The sequence below is a fragment of the Cynocephalus volans genome, chromosome 1 (genome assembly GCF_027409185.1).
Source record: "Cynocephalus volans isolate mCynVol1 chromosome 1, mCynVol1.pri, whole genome shotgun sequence".
Taxonomy (NCBI): domain Eukaryota; kingdom Metazoa; phylum Chordata; class Mammalia; order Dermoptera; family Cynocephalidae; genus Cynocephalus; species Cynocephalus volans.
This window is the reverse complement of record NC_084460.1, coordinates 278,595,819-278,615,160: the sequence shown is the minus strand read 5'-3', so window position 1 is coordinate 278,615,160 and position 19,342 is coordinate 278,595,819. Positions and strand designations below refer to the sequence as shown.

Sequence of the window (19,342 nt, the reverse complement as noted above, 5' to 3'; positions counted from 1 at the left end):
AAAAAAAAAAATATATATATATATATATATATATTTCATTTGTATTTTCCTCCTCTTAAGTTGGTGTGAGCAATTTTTCATGTTTAAGAACAATTTTTGTTTTATTTTCTGTGGAATGCCTTTTGAAGTTCTTTGCCCATTTGAAAAATAGAGTCATTGGTCCTTTTCTTTATCAGCTTCTGACAGCTCTTTGTATGTGACAGAGATTAACCCTTTGGGATATAGGACTAATTCCCTCCCCTCAGCTTTTAATATGCTTACAGTGGTTTTTCGTTTTGTTTTGTTATGCTATATAGAGATTTGTGTTTGTCTGTTGTTAAAATCTAGCCACTTTAAGATTGCAAATAAAATTGCCCAGATTTTCCTTCTGTATTTTGGAGAAAATAGTTTATATTTTTATGTTCATTGAATTGAAATTTATTCTGAATTATGGGATAAGGTAAGAATTTAAAATTATTTTTTCAGATAACTATTCAGTTGTCCCAACCCCATTTCTTCTACAGACCCTCCCACTTATCTAAAATATGACTTTATCATACACCAAATTTTTATATGTAATTATGTCTGTCTCTAAGCTTTCTATTATATTCCATTGGTATCTCTGCATTATGCACTAATGCCATAATTTTATTTTAATAACATATATATGTTTTATATATGTGTATACACACATATATATGTCATTGACATCTGCACATTCATTTCATGCCCATCATCTTAGTAAATTCTCTTGTTTATAGTAGTTTTTAGTCAATTTTATTGGATTTTTCAAGTATACAATCATATCATCTGCAAATGGTAACAGTTTTACTTTTCTTTCCAGTTTTTTTCTTCTGAGTTCTCTCTTTTTAAATTATATTAGCTAGTTACTATCTATCTATCTGAAATATTAAATAATAGTGAGCATTCTTGCTTTATACCTAACTTTATTGGGAATGTTTTTAATGTTTACTTTTTAAGCATGACTCTGGCCTTTGGGCTGAAGTACATACATTTTATCACATAAATATTATCCACTTAGACTTATTTTGTCAGGAGTTTTTATCATTAGTTTTTGCTGATTTATGTCTAATATCTTTAAATGTATATAGCAATGATAATATGATCTTTCTCCTCAGTTCAGTAATATGACAAATTATATTAACATAACTCCAAATATTGAACTATCTTTGTAGTAAATCTCATTTGGTCAGGTTGCATAATTATTTTAACCTGCTGCTAGATTCTGTTTGCTGAAAAAATATACAATTCGTTTCCCACAATCTCTAAATACCCAAAGTTTTTTCATGACTTTGATACCAAAACTCTCTCAGAATTAAAACCTGACCTGAGATATATGAGACTTTTCATTATATTTATTTAGTCTCCTTGATATCATTATTATATATTTTGTTGCAGAAATGTTAATGTAATTGATTGAGGAATGCTGTCTTAGACCACTGGAGATGTTAATATATTATACAATATATGAACTGCATTTCCTCTGTAAAATATACAACCAAAGGGTTTTAGATGGAGGATTTTGTAACTGCATTTTACTCAACATTTCCCCATTAATCATAAATAAGATTGCTCTTTAGCTTTACTTTTTAGTTTGTCATCTTTGGTTTTTATCAATATTGCACTCCATTAAAAAAAATAGTTTCCTGTTTCTTTTCCGGAAAAATTTAAATAACAGAATTCTTTCCTTAAAGGTGTGATAAAATATTTCTTATTTTTATTTTTGACAGCTGGCCAGTACAGGGATAGAGCACAGGACCTCGGTGTTGTCAGCACCATGCTCTAACCAATTGAACTACGTTTACTGGCCAGTCCAAATATTTTAAATTATAAAAATAAAACAGGTGAGACTTCAGTCAATAAAGAGGCCTATGGAATAAAAAGTCAATGTACCCTTCCTACTTCTACTCCTTACTTTCTCTTCTGATCACTAGATCACTGTTAAAAATTTGTTGTGTATTCTTGCAGAAATTTCACTGTGCAACATGTAAAAATTAAAAAAGTGGGTTTAAAAATAATCTAATTTAGTTATTAGTGAAACTGATTAATTTTTATATTTTTGAACATGTGTATTTTATTTGTGAATTGCCTATTTGCCTGTTTTTCTGTTTTTTATTATTATTATCAACTCGTAAGTGTTTAGTATGTTAAATATTTTAGCTCTTTTCTCTTCTCCCTTTACTTTCTCACTTCTACTCCCTAAAAGTAATCGCTGTAGCTCTTTATGCATGCACATGCAAATTTAATATCTATTAAAAATTTGTACCTCACTTAAAAATAAAAATGTTTTAAATATACAGCACTTAAAATGCCTATTATATATAGTAGTCATTACTAGATTATATATAAAATACCGTGTAGTCTACTATACAATCCTCGCTTATTTTACATGGAAGTAAAAGATGTCAGTAGAGTCTTTTTAAAGGCTGCAATAAATTTCATTACCCCATTGAAGAGCTATTAGAATTTCTCCCAACTTTTTACTCTTAATATGCAGTGAAAATTTTGTACATGAATGTGGGATAAAATATGAAGTATAATTACTGACTCAAGTGACATAAAATTTTTGATAGAAAATGCCTTCTTAGAAGTTGTCCAACATTTTCTCAACTCTTTCTCCATGCTTTTCTCAATATCTTTGCTAGTATGAGGTACCATTGATCTCAAATTATCATCAATACAAAATTGATACCTCATTGTCTTAATTTCTATCTCCTGATCCTTTTCGAGGTTGAATATTTTTCATACATTTATTACATTTTCATACATTTATTTGGTTTTCTTCTTCTGTGAATTTCCTTTGTATATCCTTTGCCTATTTTCTTCCCTGTGGAATTGTTTTCCTTGCTCTTATTTATTTCAAGGAGCTCTTTGTATATTAGGCATACTAACAGTTGTATATGGAAAATGTGTTTTTCCAAGCACCTTCAGAAGGTATTGAATCCCTATAAATTCCATTCTCTTTTCTGTTGGTTCACGACCTATCCCTTTGTTCTCTTTCTTGCTTTTTTTGGCTAGTCTATTTACTGTTTTATTTATATCATTACTAAACAAGAAGAGAACAAGGTATTTGGAATTAAATAATCGAACAGTGATTATAACAACTTCAGTTTAATTAGAAAAGAAATGAAAAACCCTCACTTACATGGAGGATTTCATGGGAGTGTCCTTTCTATTCCAATTTTTTTATGAGTTAGTTTTTTCTTTAGAACCATGAATAATGACTGACTATATTCCTGTGATAACATAGAACTCCCTGCCATATTGGCCAATGAAAAGTAAAAAATGCAGTTACTCATTTGGATGCTCCAATGATCAAATATTTCAATAACTGGCCACATATTTTATTTTTTAATCTAGCTGTTCAGCATTCTATAAACATGGATTCTTAATGACTTAGGACAAAAATATTAGCATGTATGAACAACTACAGTATGACCACATAACCAGTCAAATGTTTGGTCAGTTTCCAAATATCTGAAGTATTTATATGACACTCCAAACTAGAATTTTTTTTAAGCAGATGGCTGTGCTAATTTTTTTTTCATACTATGAAAACAAAAAACCATAAAAAGTGCTCATTAATTTATATGGAAAGGCCTGGGGCTGAAATATAGGTCAAAGTACACAATCTTAGAAAAACTGTCTGAAAATGTCATATTTTTCATGGAGGCATTCAGATTGCTAGCTCTTGCAGATATACATAGAGAAAGGAGAAACAAATGCTTGGTAATATTTTTAAAAACAATAAATTCCTATGTCAATCTTCCTAATCCAAATAAAAATTTACCGTCTTCTTTCTCCTCCTGATATATGTATAATATATAGTCTGCCTAGTCGTTTACATCTTTTCTAAATGTTTTTATTTTATTCAGGCTAAATAAATAGTCTTTTCTTGGTGCTGAACTAACTTTTATATAAATGGAGTATATTTTATGACTTGGCTGTATTCATGGATAAGCATTGGAAATCTTGTTCGAGGTCATCATTGAGACCAAATTTAAAATTCTCTTTTTTCTTTAAAAATTAGAGAAAATTTCTGGAAATATACATCCTTAAGTTTATTTTTATACGACAACCACAATTCCTTGAGCTTGTTAAGACAAATGAACAGATATGATGTTGATGAAGGGGAGAGCAGAGAGGGAGGGGGAGGGAAGAATTGGCAAAGGGACACAAAAATCAACTACATTGTATATTTATAAAATAAAAAAATAAAATTAATAACATTGTGATTAGCTGAAAAAAATTATTCTTACAAATTATATTATTGAGAATAAAGAGAGGCTACCGTTGTTCATCTAGGGAGCCAATTACCTTTCACTTTATAATATTAAAAATACTTATTTCTAGAGATGTTTTTTATATTTTCATTAGTGAACTACTGTTTTCTGGGAAAACTATGTATATATCATTATGTTTCCTTGTCTTGTTTGCTCTTGATCGTGAAACAAGGATTTTGACATTAGTTACCTATTAAGTTTTAAATTTAGGCGTAGCAGATTCTATCATTTTAAACTTTTATTTTATATCTGTAATAACTCTTGTTCCTGGCAACTTTAATTTAGGAAGGCAGAAAAATTAATCTTGGTATGCGGAAGGAAAGTATTTGACAGCCAAGATAATCAGCATTTATGCAAACTGAAAATTACTTGCCTGCCAAAATCATTGTTTATGAAGATTTAAGAAAATGTAGATAACATTATGACTGTTTATAAGTTAAAATCCATTGCCTCTACCCTGAATCCATAGGTTAGATTTTTATCTTGTTTTTGCTTTTTTTTTTTTAATCTAAGAAGATAGTACCATACTTTAAAAAATTGTTTACACTATAATGGGCAAATTTATCTTTGCATATATGAGATAGACTTATCATGTTTTGGAAATTTAAAAAACTGTTGTGGTTATACTCTGTGTAATAAAACTTTATTTTTTCTCCAGCTCTGCTATGTATCTGCTTTTGTTTTCTGGGCTAGGTTTAGAATGAAAGCAAGCCAGACTTGGGGCTCCGTCTGTTTTCTCAATAAAAATACTGGTACCAGAGGTGGTCACAGGAGTCTTCAGAGGTCCTTCATGTGTTCTTCTTTGACAAATGATTGGGCACAAGTGACTAACTAGTGGAATTTAATAATAAAAAAGATAACAATTTATAATGTTATATTACAATCAAAGTTCGTCTTCACACTTATTTTAACTCAGATTCATTTCCCTTAGTTAAAAAAGAAAGTTTGTTTAGAAGTAGCCAGAAGGAACAGAAGTGGTCATTTTGTAGTGAGTCATGGACAAAAAATTCAGAAAACTAGTATACCTTGTGCACACAACATCTGTTTATCAAGGATACTAACAGATTACTAATTAATTAGTTAATTAAATAAAGTCCATTCATTATACATTTTTGTACAAAATGAGCTGTATTAAAGACATATTTCTACTCTGTGATAGAAATAAATAGGGTAATCATGGGTCACATCAAATTTAGTGTGACTAGTTTGTAGTGGTTGATTTATTACTTAACATAGACACTAACTTTGGGTATATTATGGGCGCTGGTGTGGGGCCACTAGGATGATGTGGTGGAAGCATGTGTGAAAACTATATTCTAAATATATGGTCTAGGTGGTCAAATTCTATGAGTATGCTGAGTGTGTCCAGACAGAGGTTGTTAACTATAAGCATAATTATGTTTACTGTAAAAGTGAGACAAAGCTAAGCAGGATCACGTAGGGAAAAAAGATCTTCAAGGACCTGTTTAGATAGTTGCTTCTAAGGAAAAACAAACGAACACAAAGAAAGTCTTTAGCCAAAGACTTGTCAATTCTATTTTTAATGATTAATTAGGTAGCTGAGTTTTTCTCCCTTTTATCCTTGGAGAAAATGAAAAATAACAGGTCCTCTTCCACTTTAGACTAACCGTTTATATATTTTATGACAGTTTTGTCTCACCGAGCCTTCTCTTCTCCACGACAAATTATGCTCACTTCTTCAGTCTCTCCTCATAGGTCTTATTTCTCAAACATTAAGTCATATCATTGTTCTTTCCTGTATTTTTTCCTCAAAATTTCTTCAAAAATGCTTTTAAGAATATAGAGCCTTAAAGTTTGTATCTTTGCATGTATTAGATAGGTTAGAACTTCAGGAAGATATTTATTTCCACTCTTTAAGAGAGATGGTCACTATGACAGGTCACTTGGATTAAGGGAATAAGAAGAAAAAGAGAAACTAGGTGAGCAATTTGATATTTGACTTAATGGATTTATATAATCGGAAATAGTGAAACCTGTGCCTGGAAAAAATGTCACAAGTGTTCTTTATAATGTCTCTTGTTGAGATATTAAAACACAAAATTATAAAAATAGTTAGAACCAATTTTGTTTTATCTTTAAATAATCTGATGCTTCTTTTTATTAATTATCTTTCTGTGAAGGAAAAGACTGATAAGTGAGCTACTATAATTCCAAATTCAGAACAAAAATATGTAATAGAGGAAGATGATCCCTGCTAACTCAAGAAAGGGCACAAGGATTCAGCATTAGAGTAAGTGACCTTAGCTTAACTAAGGGTTAGAACCATTTTTTCAAGCAGATACTAATGCCAAGAGGTGGCATTTGTAGAGTATTACCTAGCGAAGAATTATTTTTCCTTCTTTGGTAGGACATGGCCACTAGGAAGAGTGAGCTATTGGCTTTACTGCTATACTGTCCTGGATTCATGGCATTGTGCTGTCTTTGCGGCATCACCTTGATTTTGGATAATTAGGGTATTGTTATTTCAACCTCTGCATTCCATGAGGGACGAAAAGGAATCCATAACCTATAAACCAAGTTCCCTTCTATAGAAAATATTGTGAGAGCAAGCTTCCACTGTAACAAAAATCTAGATTAAAATCTCTATACTTTTTAGTCTTTCTTACTCTAATTGAAGTTCATTGGTAATTCAATTTTATATTTTACAACTTAACTTTCAAAATAAAGTCTTATCTATGCCCAAAGCAAAATACCTGGCTTTCTCCCTATTCTGTATGCTTGGTTATGCACTATAAAATGAGGTGAGCTACTTCATAGGTGTCACAAGAGAGAGAAACGCAGTCACTACAAAAAGATGTTACTACGTTCTTTCCAATATCCTCCTTATAAATCAACATTAAATAATAAAGATCATAACCAAGTCAGCTGACATGGGCTTTAACTCCCCAGAAGGAATGCTGCATGACTCACCCGCTGCTGATTTATTTTCACTTTATGGCAGGATAAAAATATCAATTGGTCATGCCATATTGAAAAACCACAGGCAGACCTTGGTGGGCTCTTGTACTGAATGGTGTGCAGTAGTGAGATATTCGTATTTTTGCACTAACCCCTCTTTGAAAGCTAATACAGTGAGGTCTTACCATTTTTGCAGACAGGACAACATTGTTCTGGTTCATAGACTGGGTTGACACATTCAGGAACTGCGCAGTCTGCTACAACACAGTGAACTTCATTGCTGGGCTCACAGCGACACCATTCACATGGAGAGGGCTAGGAACAAATCTAAAATTAGCCCCTTTTCTCCTATAACTTAATGCTTGCACATTCATATGCTGTCAGAAGACAAAACATCAGTGTTTATATTGGCTTTACTGCATTAACTCCATTTACCATGTGTGTGATCATTCTCCCCCGAATGGAAGGCAAGCCAGACATCTCAGCCATGGTGGGGTGCGATGTGTAGCTCAGGCCACCTTGAACGAGGACACCCATGTAACGATCTTTCCTACGTTTTCTTTTCCTACTTTCCTATTTCCAGAGAAATATTTGGACAACTAATATGTCATCTCCTGGTTTGGTTTCCAGATGAACCGATTGCTCTGCCTTCCTCTGGTAAGCAGGATTGATACCGGAACATTTGAAACAATTTTTACTATTTGTCATTTTTTTCTTCCTGAGAAAAAGGAGGATTACTGAAAAACAAGAAAATGGTAAGCGGACATCTTTACCCTTTGTGTGAACTCTTTTTCAAACTAACCTAGACTCTAAATGGCATTTTTCAACGTGAATTTTAGAGGAGATGCATTTGGGATCCAAACATCCAGGTACTGACTCTTGAAAGATTTAGTGAATACCTTTCATCTTGCCTGTTTGCTTTTATGAATGCCTAAAATTGATTGACTTAAAAAGCCACTACTTAAGGAAAAGTCAAAACTCTAAAAATGGCATTGAAAAGTGATTAATTAAGAGGAAAAATAAGGAAGCAGAAAAGAATCTGTCTTCATTGTACTTACTGACAGAGAGTGAGTTTGGAATTTTCTGTTTCTTTTCTAAGAACTGTCTATGCCACAAATAATCTAAAGCAGTGGCCACTTTGTGACTTTCCTCTCCTTTACAAGTTCCTCCTTTAGTAGAGACTTTCTTATGAATCTGAGGCTTAGAACTCTGGAATGAAAACTTGGAGTCTCAGAAGTCATACAATGTCTATACTTCTCAAATCAAGCCATTTGTTCCTGGAAAGTTCTGTCTCCAACCTGGTGCTACATTTCCTCACCTACAAATATTGATAATCAAAGCCTTCTTCCCTTGTTTTGGCTACTGTCCAAACCCCTGTCAGTTCTCGTTTATTCCTGGATCTCACAACTGGATAACATCAACACTTCTTGACTCAGGCGTTCTGTGGGGGTGGAAACATTTCAACTAATTATTTTTTTAAATTCATTTTGTCTTTGCTTTCTGCTCGAAGAATGATAGTCTAACTTTAATTATTTTATATTTAAATTTAGTATAAATGAGAGAATTAGCCATAGAATCTGTGGTAAAGTATTGCTATTTCTTAAAGTGGTCTATAAGTTTTAAAGGAATCAGTTAAGTTGTTTGCCATGTGGTGAGTTGTGTTTAAGCATTTCAGAGGAATCTACTATCCCAAGGGTTGAGATATTCCTGAAGTTCCTCAACGATCTGATGAAAATTTTGAATAAGGAAACAGTGTAAGAGATGTAAACTCTTGATGATATACTGCTCTTTATTTTGCAAGCGCCATTGTGATGTCTAAGATTCCCAAGCAAACTTGTCTGGTGTACCCCTTTCCTTGGTTAACTACAAAGCAGTATTTTCACACAGTCTTCTAAAGTTCAGCAAAGACTTGAGCTGTATTTGTTGCCAATGTTTGAGATAAAGGAGCTGCTAATATAATCCCTTCTGTACCCTCCCCTTCCACAGGTGGGTGGTTTGTTCTTGCTGGTTCTCCTATTGCTTTAGGAAAAGCTGGTCTATGCAATTCTAGTGGACTGATTCTGGGAATAAAAATCTTAAAGCGGCCACAAACATTCCAATGCAAAATGTTTACTTCGAAGTAACTGTACTCTTTGAGAAAGACTTGTTGAACTATGAGATTCCCAACACAGACTGATTAAAAACACCCTTCTAATTTAAACTATGTGTTTGAACATTTTTAGCTTCTGGGCACTGTGCTAAGCAGTTTACCTATATCAACTTACTTATTTCTTATGATAACCCTATTAAGGAAAATTTGTTTTTATCTCCATCTCACAGATGAGGAAATAGGCTGAGAGGTTCAGTGGCTTTCCCAGGTCCTATTGGTAGTAAGGGGCCAAGGCAAGATTTGAATCCTGGCATCCTAACCACTGTACTGTGCTGCCACTTGCTACAAGAATCACCATTTTATGTACCTCCATCTGAATAGTTGATTTTCCAATGTTTAGTACACTTCTCCACGCAGACCAGATCCACAGGAACCATTAACAACTGAATAGGTTTATACTGGATAGATACTTCCTCCTAAGAAAGAGAATTTCACTAACTTGGGTATTTTGAGCATAAAGAGATTATTACAGAACCTTAGAGCTTTTTAACCTTCTGCAAATGTAAGTAAGAAAATTGTAGTATGTGGTTTAGGTTGCCATGAGGTTTACATTCTCAGGGACACTGGCATCCTCAAGCCTTGGAGCCTGGTAACTACACCTGCAGGAGTCAGGGAGAAGCATTAACAGATAATGTTCCAGTAAAGAGCAAAATCAGTAGAGGCTAGATGTGTGTACATGGGTCGGCATTGGAATCCTGAGAAACACTCTGAGGGAGAGCTAAGACCACAAGGCTTGGTGATAAAAGTATATCTGATGTTTTGAAGGGGTTTTGAATAATGAGAGACATAAATCAGAAAAATACAAATACCACCCTAACTATTGGTGGCTTCTAATCTTGCCCAGAACCTGGCTTTCTGTACTGTGCTCTGTCCCTGCCTGGACCAGAATCCCTTATCATAGCACATTATATCTTCTTTTGTCTTTATTAAATGGTTTTTTCAAATATTCTCTTAATTTCAGTTCATTTCTTCACATCTCAAGCCACACGTTCCCCTCTGCTCCTGCGCTAAACTCTCAATCAAATGTCACCCATTGAAGTCCCTTTGCATCCACTCCCGTCTTGCCGAGCCTCTTTCCTATCATCATCTTACCAGTTCTGACACCGTTGCTGTTCTCTTGCTCAACTTGACTTTTTCCTTTACCTATGCCTTCCCTGCATTTTTGAAAAGAAATCACCTGAACAGAGATGTTACTACGAGTGATCAGTGTGCTACTTTGACATTGAGTTCAGTTTTTAAAAATCTTTCACACCTCACAGTGTAAAACTCTGAAAGGTAAGGTGCTTTGGATTAGTCTTTACATCTTAAGCACTGAGCTGGTTACAAATTTCCTTTCACTGGGTACTTCAATGTGAAAACTACAGATTAAACCTGAAAATGTCCCTGTAAAACCAAAGATTAAAGCATAAAGCTGTCCTTAAAGGAACAGAGAATGGTGGAACAAGTGCTTGGAAAAAAATATGCTTACTAGCTTGTTTTAGAAGAACTTGTGAAATTATGGCTAGTACATGGCTTTTGTCAGTTAGAGATTTGGTAAGATGATTAAATGACACCATCCTAAAATTTTATACAAGAAAAATCTTTTTCTAAGAAATCTCACAGAACATTTTATTTCTATGCAATCTTTGAAAAATAAAGTAACATTCACTATATATACCTTTTCACAAATTCTAGTTGGAATTAGGATTAGAGATCAAATTTATTTGTTAATGTAAAGGTCACTTTAAAAAGTTCATGGAAAGATTCATATTATCTCTCATTTCTATTTTTCCACAAACTTTTTGGAGTACCCTCATACATGTTAGATGGTATGAGTACTATATGTTTGTTATAAATCTGTTACACCTTCAGTTTAGTGTTTTTGAAGATTTAATGTGGAACTCCATTTAAGCAGAAACTGTACATTTTATCTGTAATTTTTGCTATTGCTGAATACATACCTTGTATGGCAAATCCAAATGCTCTCCCAATGTATATAATAATAGAAAAAAATGAGACTCTTTCTTAAATATTGGTTTAGGTGACTAGAATCCAAATTTTTCTTTTTTGATATTAGAATGGAAACATGGAAATACAAATCTATTTAAAAATGGTTAACTTCTGAAGGCCTTGAAGCTGAAATCCCAAAGTCACTGTCTATAATTTTTGAGAATTCTTTGAGATTTGGAGGGGAAGTAACAGAATCCTAGAAACGATTAAATGCTCCATGAATTTTTAAAATAGGAAAAGTAGCCTGAGAATAGTGACTTTGGTTACTGGAATAATTGGATAATTCAAGAAAAATTGTAAAATGTGTTCTTTGTGAGAATTTGGAAGCGAATATGGTTATCATAGGATTATTAGAACATGTTATTGCAGACCGGTTACACATAATTTATTTTCCATATGTTTATAGAAAATTCACATTAATTTTATATTCTGAATACACTGAAACCTACTTATCCATACCTGAGGAAAGCCTGGACATTTGTTCCATATAACAATACCTTAAGGCATCATCAGTTTTGTAGCAACTGTAACTGGCATTGTTTGTAGATTGCCCAGAAGGAAATGATGACCGTCTATAAGGCTTGTCATACAGATTCAAAGTGACAAGAAATTCACTAGTGTTCGAACACATACATTTTATTATTTTAATTTGATTAAGTTTAAGATAACAATGTTCTTACAAGTTCAGAGTTCTAAATTAAGAAAATTAGGAAAAAGTACTTCATTTGTTTAGGTGGCTGTGCCATCCTGGTTAAAAATAAGCACGCTATAGCTATCGTATTTGGGGTCCAGTCTCAAATGCTTTACTCACTAGCTGTGAATCTTGGGGAAATGATATAACCTTTCTGTGCCTTACTTTCTTAATCTATAAAAGGAGAGTAACAACAGCAACCAACCTTGTAGTGTTATTATGAGGCACATAAAAATAGGTAAAAAAAATTATTATTCCCTTGCATACTTAGCCACTGGTAGCTTTCTGAAAAAATTTAAAATGTATCAAACTGAAAGACAAGAATAAATTTTGAATTAATATTTATGTTATTCATCTCTTGCTCAAAATGGAATCTGGTTTCAGAGGTGTTTGCAATAAGGTTTTAAAGGATTTGGTTTGGTGGGAGAATTTTTGATCTAATAGGATTAACCATGTGAGAAACACATTGAAGGAAAATTATTAGAAGCCTCTGATAAAGAGTAGTTGTGAATAGTTAAAGTGATCATTATACAGCACTCAGGGAAAAAAATAAATGAAAGTAAAGCAACAAACCCATTTTCTTTTCCTGTAGTCTCATCATCTAGGTGTCAATTCAAATGTCACCTCTCCAGGGAGGTCTTCCCTGACCAGGTCATCCAGCCGTTCCATCATCTCTGTACTTCATGTTGCCTGTTCAGTGTCCTCATCAGCTCATGAAATTATCTTATTGATTTATTTACACTTTTCGTATTTGTTCCTGTCTGCTGTTCTCATAGATTCTAAGCTCCTTACGATGATACACATTATATATATATATATATATGTTGTTCATTCTCAGCACCTAGAAGACATCTTGGCACATGATAGATACCCAATAAATATTTGTTAACTAAAATGCATAATCATTTATGTATAATCTATGTTTTCTTATTGTTAAACCACAGCTCTGGGCAGTTTCATTTCTGCTCATTATGCATGAAAAGGAGTCAGATTTAATGAGATTCACTAGCATTTTATTTAAATATTATAAAGAGCACTTTGGGAGAAAAGGTTTCTGACTATGAGTCATGAAATAACTATTTGGGTTCCAATATCATGGCAATGAACATAAATTCACTCTCTAAAGGTAATTTGAAATTCATAATATTTGTCGTGTGGATCACAGTTAAGTCAATGTTCAGGAACTCCATTGACTAGACTATCTAGCAGTACATGATTATAGACTTTTATTGTGCTAGAAAATACTGTGCTAACTAAATTTAGGACAAGAATACATGCAGAGGAATTGCTAAAGGGTCTGAGAAAAAGCTAGTCTCATTTTATATGTGTCAAGTTTAAGGGTTGACTATTAAGCACAATGATTTAATATATTATAAACCTTTTTTTTTTTTTTAAGAAAAAATAATCTCAATTTTAAAAAGAAAAAAAAAAGGAAAAAGCCCTGATTTTAAACATGTCCTTTTTCTTAAAGGTTGGGTTACGGAAAAAAGCCCCCGACAAAACACATCATGAATATTCTGAGAAACAAAGCTGATTCCTAGAAAGCCCTCTGTGACTATTGTTGAAAGCTGAAGGGATGAGTGCATAAATGGATGGGATATAGTCTAAGTGCCAAGGTTTATCTTACTAACCATATCAATGGCTTTCCTTCTGACCAAGTGATACTGGCATTCAGACACCATGTGGTACTTCATTTCTTTGATAATGGACAAAAATTATGAAAGAGAATGTAACTCAATTTGCTTTTCCAAAAAAAAAAAAAAAAAAAGAAAAGAAAAGAAAAGAAAACCCATTAAACAACTATTTAAAATCTGATCTTCTTGACAAAGGAAAAAATACTGCGTTAAGAAGCACTCTTCTTTTAGAGATAATTTATGGCATAAATTTTATCACTTTATGAAACAGATCTCATTACTTTCAAACTGTATGAGAAATTTGAAAGACTCTGTTTCAAAGTTGCTGATGCCTGTCAGGAATCTCAGTGTTCACTTCATTAAAATATACATTAAATTATAAAGTTCGAGAGTATTTAGCATCCACTGCCACTCCTGTAGCCAGTAATTTGTGTGCAGCTGATGTCACCTAATAATCAATGGGTCCAATGAGTTTTAAACAAAATTCACAATCGACTGAAAGATGATCTATAGCAACACAGATTAAAATGCTCCTCAGTGTTCCTGATCTAATGAGATTGTGCTGACCTCTTCAGTGATCTGCCATATTGGTTGGAGCATATCTGGAACACTGAGGTTGTAAGTCTTACAAAATTGTAGACATTGAGCTAAAACTTCTTTAAAAATATTAATACTTTTGAAATAAATAATAAAACTTTATACATAGATTGGTTTATAACCACCTCAGTTGGCCAGTATGTGTATATTGTGGTATCATTTGAGTTATGAGTCAGGTAGTAGCTGTTCTGGCTTTATCTGGTGTAGTTTGTGCTTTGATAAAGCATTCTGGAATACTATTTCCAGTGTGTCTCCTAAAAACATATTTTTGTTGAAAACATAAGCATTTTAGTGAAATGATTGCAAAGAGTGCACTTATCTTTACCCACGCAGATATAGTAAACTAGTTAGGTAATACATTACAATTCAAAAATATGTTATACAAATTTTTACAATTATTTAGTGTATTTATTAAATGCATATTATATACAAGGTAGTATATATAAGGTTTTCCTTAATGAACTACATGTTTCTCCTACTCTCAATAAACAACAATCTAAAAGAGTAGTTAAGATATCTACAAAAATAAGTTTTGATATTTTTTTAAACAAATGCCTATTTTTAATAAGGATAATGGGCGTAGGACTGAATTACTGAAGTTAATCTTTTTTTACTTGCATGTACTCTAAGCTAAAGTAAAATACAAGATGACTAGAAAATAGTTGATGAAATACCCAATCCTAAATATTATTAATAATCAAGTACAAAAAGTTCAGTCATTCCTGAAATTTGATCATTATAGTTCCAACACAACAGTGACATTATATTAATGGCTTTTCTTTTTGCCTTAAATTTATTTTCTTCTACATAAAATTTTAAAAATATATTTTGGCATATTTCTTAAGGGCAGGCAACTCTATAGTTATATACTGTGTATTCCAATGATCTGGTGGTATATACAACCAATTTTTTTCCTCAGTGTTTTCAAGAAATCTCATGACAATAAAATGGAGTGTTTTCTGAAATATGAAAAATAGCATTCAGAAAAATAAAATATAGGTAAATAAAATGTAAGCAAAAATATCTTTCTTTGGTTGCAATCACAGATGTATTTTTTAAGTAGGCAAAGTACACTTACGAAGGAAATATCAAGGTGTATTTAAGAGAAAAAAAGGATGTTTTAGCTGTCTGTAAGATCTTCAAAGGAGAACCCAAAGGTGTAAACAAAGGCTAGAGAATTCAAGGTAAAGTAAAGGTTTTGATCAAGTATTACACCCACATTTGTGAAATAGCCTAGAAAAGCAGCAGCTCTTCGTCCTTCACTAACATGCTGGGTTGACTATTGGCTTTGGTACAAGAAAAATTCTTGACAATGAACTGAGTATTTTCAGCTGAATCTATGTACTTCCTATGCTGAAGATGCTTTGTTTATTGCCCATTTATGCAACAGGGAAAAAGTGAGCAACTGTAAAACTTCAAAACTTTCCTGCTGATACTGGAAAGGACAGATTATTGATATCAGTTAAAAGCCAGTCACCTACAACAGGATTAAAGCAAGGCCATGGGTGGTTGGAGGAGAATACATTGCCATGAGAATTCTGCAGCCTGAAAGAATCATGCATGAGACCAATACAACTAGTCCTATTTTACAGGAAACATTGAAAGGAAGAGATAACAGAAAGGAGAGAGGGCCATAACTCAGCCTGCTAGCATTGCTTGAATGACACCGAACTCAGGGCCTTTCAGGATCTAAGAGGTGGTAGCTACCAGCTGGGAACACCCAAACCCATTGGAAGTGCCAATCAGAAAATTACCTAAGAACACCTTCTTCACCACTGTCTCAGTGTTTCTCTGGGCAAAATTTTTTAAAAGTTCAAATCTTTTCTTTATTTTCCACTTGCTGGTAACATTATGCTTTGACATGTTATGAAGAGGAAGTAATTAAAAAGTAATAATATTAAGTGCTTTATAACTGCTAATATTAAAATATATCATATTTCCAATTTTAAGTACTGAATTTTATAGTTCATTATTTGATTCTTCGTTCATAGCTTACAAAAATATATTGAGATGGCTTATGGGCAATAACATGAAAGTATATTTTAATTAAAAAATCTTGACAGTAATTTTTGGATAAACCTCTCTATTCTAGTGTGTAATTTGGGGCAAGGTACAGCAGAAGCAGTGACAATTTTATAATCATGTGTAAAAATTGTCAGTGCTGTTGCCCAATGGAATTCGGCTGTACGATAAACACATTTGGAGCTGTAAGTCCTGCCATCAAAAACCTTTGTTTTACCTTAGACAGGTTACTTAAAACACTCGAGCCTGAGTTTTCTTATTTGTAAGATGGCATTAATAATAATATAATATTAATGTGCTCTAATTTTCTCAGTGGATTGTTATGAGACTAAAAGGAAATAATGTAATACATGAAAGGCATGTAAACAATGTGGCATTCGTTACATGGCTATTATTGTTGCCAGAGCTTTCAACTTGACCAGTGTTTCCTTTCTTATCTCCTTTGTCCATTTTCAATGGTTGTGTATTTCTCAGAGGAATACATTGCTCATAAATTATTTTTATTAAATTATGGCATTATTATTTCCATTTTGAATTATTTGAAATATTAAATTTATGAAGAATGTATCTTTTAGAGTTTTGAAAGCAAATCTATGTGCTATCTCGAAAATGTAGCAATGTCCACACTCATTGTGGTTAGATTGAGAATGACATTGGACATTTTTAGATAATTAGATTCTTATTTACAGAAATGAAACTTCAATCTTTAATCAGATTCTTACCACAAACAGATTTTTAACAGGGTAACTTTAGCTTACAGTTTCTGGAGTCTTGATTTAAGTATCTTCTAGTTTCAGTGTGAATGTCCCAGAGTCTCATTAACAAAAGGGAAATTCGCTGTGATTGTCCTTTTTCTCCTTAATGAAGCTTTCTAAATCTCAGTTGTCAAAGGTTTGCTATTTTAGCAGGATTTTATTTTTAATGTTGGGGAAAAATTAAAGTTAGAGTGAACAACTTACATTTTTATCCCTGTCATATTTAGGAGAGAGCAATAAAGCTACCATGCAGTGAAAATAAGTGGAGTTTCGGAGAGCCGTGACTGTTCTCTTACTATAAAGAAAAATGACTTCATTTGGTAATCATTGGAAATTTTTATGACTGTGGTAGAAGGCTTTGCATTTCTAAGACTGCAAAATTCATTAACAAGTTCTCTCTATATTTTTAATTTGTATTTCTCTGATGTAGAATTTTTTTTAATCCCTAACTTGCAAAGTAATCCTCGTCAATTTCCTCTGTGTTCAGAATGTAGTTTGTTTTTTTAATAGACAGAAATGTGCCTTCCATGTATACTTCTTCTGGCAATGGGAGTTTTAACAAAGAAACAAATCGAGCCCTGTAAAATGTGAAACAGGGAAAGAATTTTCTTCATGTTAGCAATAAACTACATTTCTGTGAAAAAGATATGGGACTAAACATGAAATAGACTTATAATTGAACACTTGTTCAAAAAAATAGGAAATATATTTCACTCAGATGAAAAATTATTTCTACCACATTACTTGTGTAATATCTATACTGAATTCATCTAAGCTGATAAGGTGTAATGGAGACAGCCCTAGAGTTAGAAGCCCTTCCTTTATTTGTCAGTTTTGATAATCTCCATTTATATGACAAGGGCACATTCACAAATTTCTGTGAATCTTAGTTTTCTCACTTATAAAATGGGAATAAAAATATCTCAGAATTAAATAAGTCGATGAAAGAATGCATGTGCAAAACATTTCATAACATTGTCAACTATTATTTGTAGTTGTCTCAGGCACAGATCTGGTTTTGTCACTTCCCTGGTCCAAGCCCCTCAGTGGCTCTCTGCACAGCCCAGACTTTGACGAAAGCTCATTAGCTTGGCATTCACACTGTCAACTGGCCCCATGCTCCCTCCTTATTACCTCTCACTCTCTACGCCCTCTGCTCTGGCCACTTGAATCGAATCACTTCTCTCTGACCACACTCTGCCTTTACCTTTGCCAACTTTCCAATTTTGTCTAAAATGCTTTCAATGTACTGAAAACCCCACTCTTAGGATATCTTCCTTTTGTTTTTCAAATTACCCCTTTCTTCATATGAGTTCCTAGAGTAGACGTCACAAGCTAACTGCCATTAGTGGTACCTGTATCATTTCTTTTGATAGTCTAGGAGCACCTTGAGGGTCAGATGTATGTCTTCTATATTTTGGTACACCCCACAAAACCTACCACTTCCCCACATGTAAGAGGTATTTCTTTAATGGAATCAGTCTATGAATTGTGTAAGTTGATTGGAAAAGATGTAATAATGGACTGAATATCTACATAAGCAGACTGTACATATGTTATCACTTATTAATATAACAATTTATATAAATGTATATCTATTACATTACACTAAATTAAATATACCTTTTTGACATACTATCAAAGGAGAGCACATGGGATATGAAAATGATTGAAATTTTATAATCTTTGCTTATTTATTTCATCTGGGAATTTTCAGTACATGGAAAGTTATTAAGTTATTATACATCAATGCAAAGAGCAAACCTGTATACTTCAGAGTCAAGTATGCAAAAAATATGACTTAACATGACCACTGTTAAGTATGTATAACATTTAAAATAGGCAAATCTACATGCCTTTTAAAATTTACATGTGTAAAAAGAGATCCCTGAGACCACCCATAGGTGAAATAGGACCTATATTTAGCAATATCCAAAAGGATTTGTAACCTTCAAGAACGTAGGTTAGAAGGATTTGGTGACAGCACAATTTGAGGGAGATAGAAAGGGAAAAATAATTTAATTTTATATCGGGATCAGCAAACATTTTCGATAGGCCAGATAGTAAATATTTTAGGCTTCGTGGGTCATATAGTCTCTGGAACATGCTAAAAACAATCATAGACAATATGTAAATGAATAAGCATGGCTATTTGATAAAACTTTATTTACAAACCAATTGTAGACTGGATTTGGTTCATGGACTGTAGTGTGTCAACCACTGTCTTAGATTATTGGTTGTATGTAATTATTATTATTATTATTATCACCATTTTGAGAAAGTCATTTTTCAACTAAATTATT

The 19,342-nt window shown here is 32.8% G+C and overlaps 1 protein-coding gene across 1 annotated transcript in view; it reads right to left on the bottom strand.

Moving 5' to 3' along the window:
• Positions 1 to 19,342, bottom strand: part of VWC2L (von Willebrand factor C domain containing 2 like) — a 148,582-nt gene that overhangs the window by 119,129 nt on the left and 10,111 nt on the right. The window contains exon 2 of the mRNA XM_063086130.1: positions 7,388 to 7,517. Coding sequence (XP_062942200.1) covers positions 7,388 to 7,517 — 130 coding nt within the window. The remainder of the gene's footprint in view (positions 1 to 7,387; positions 7,518 to 19,342) is intronic.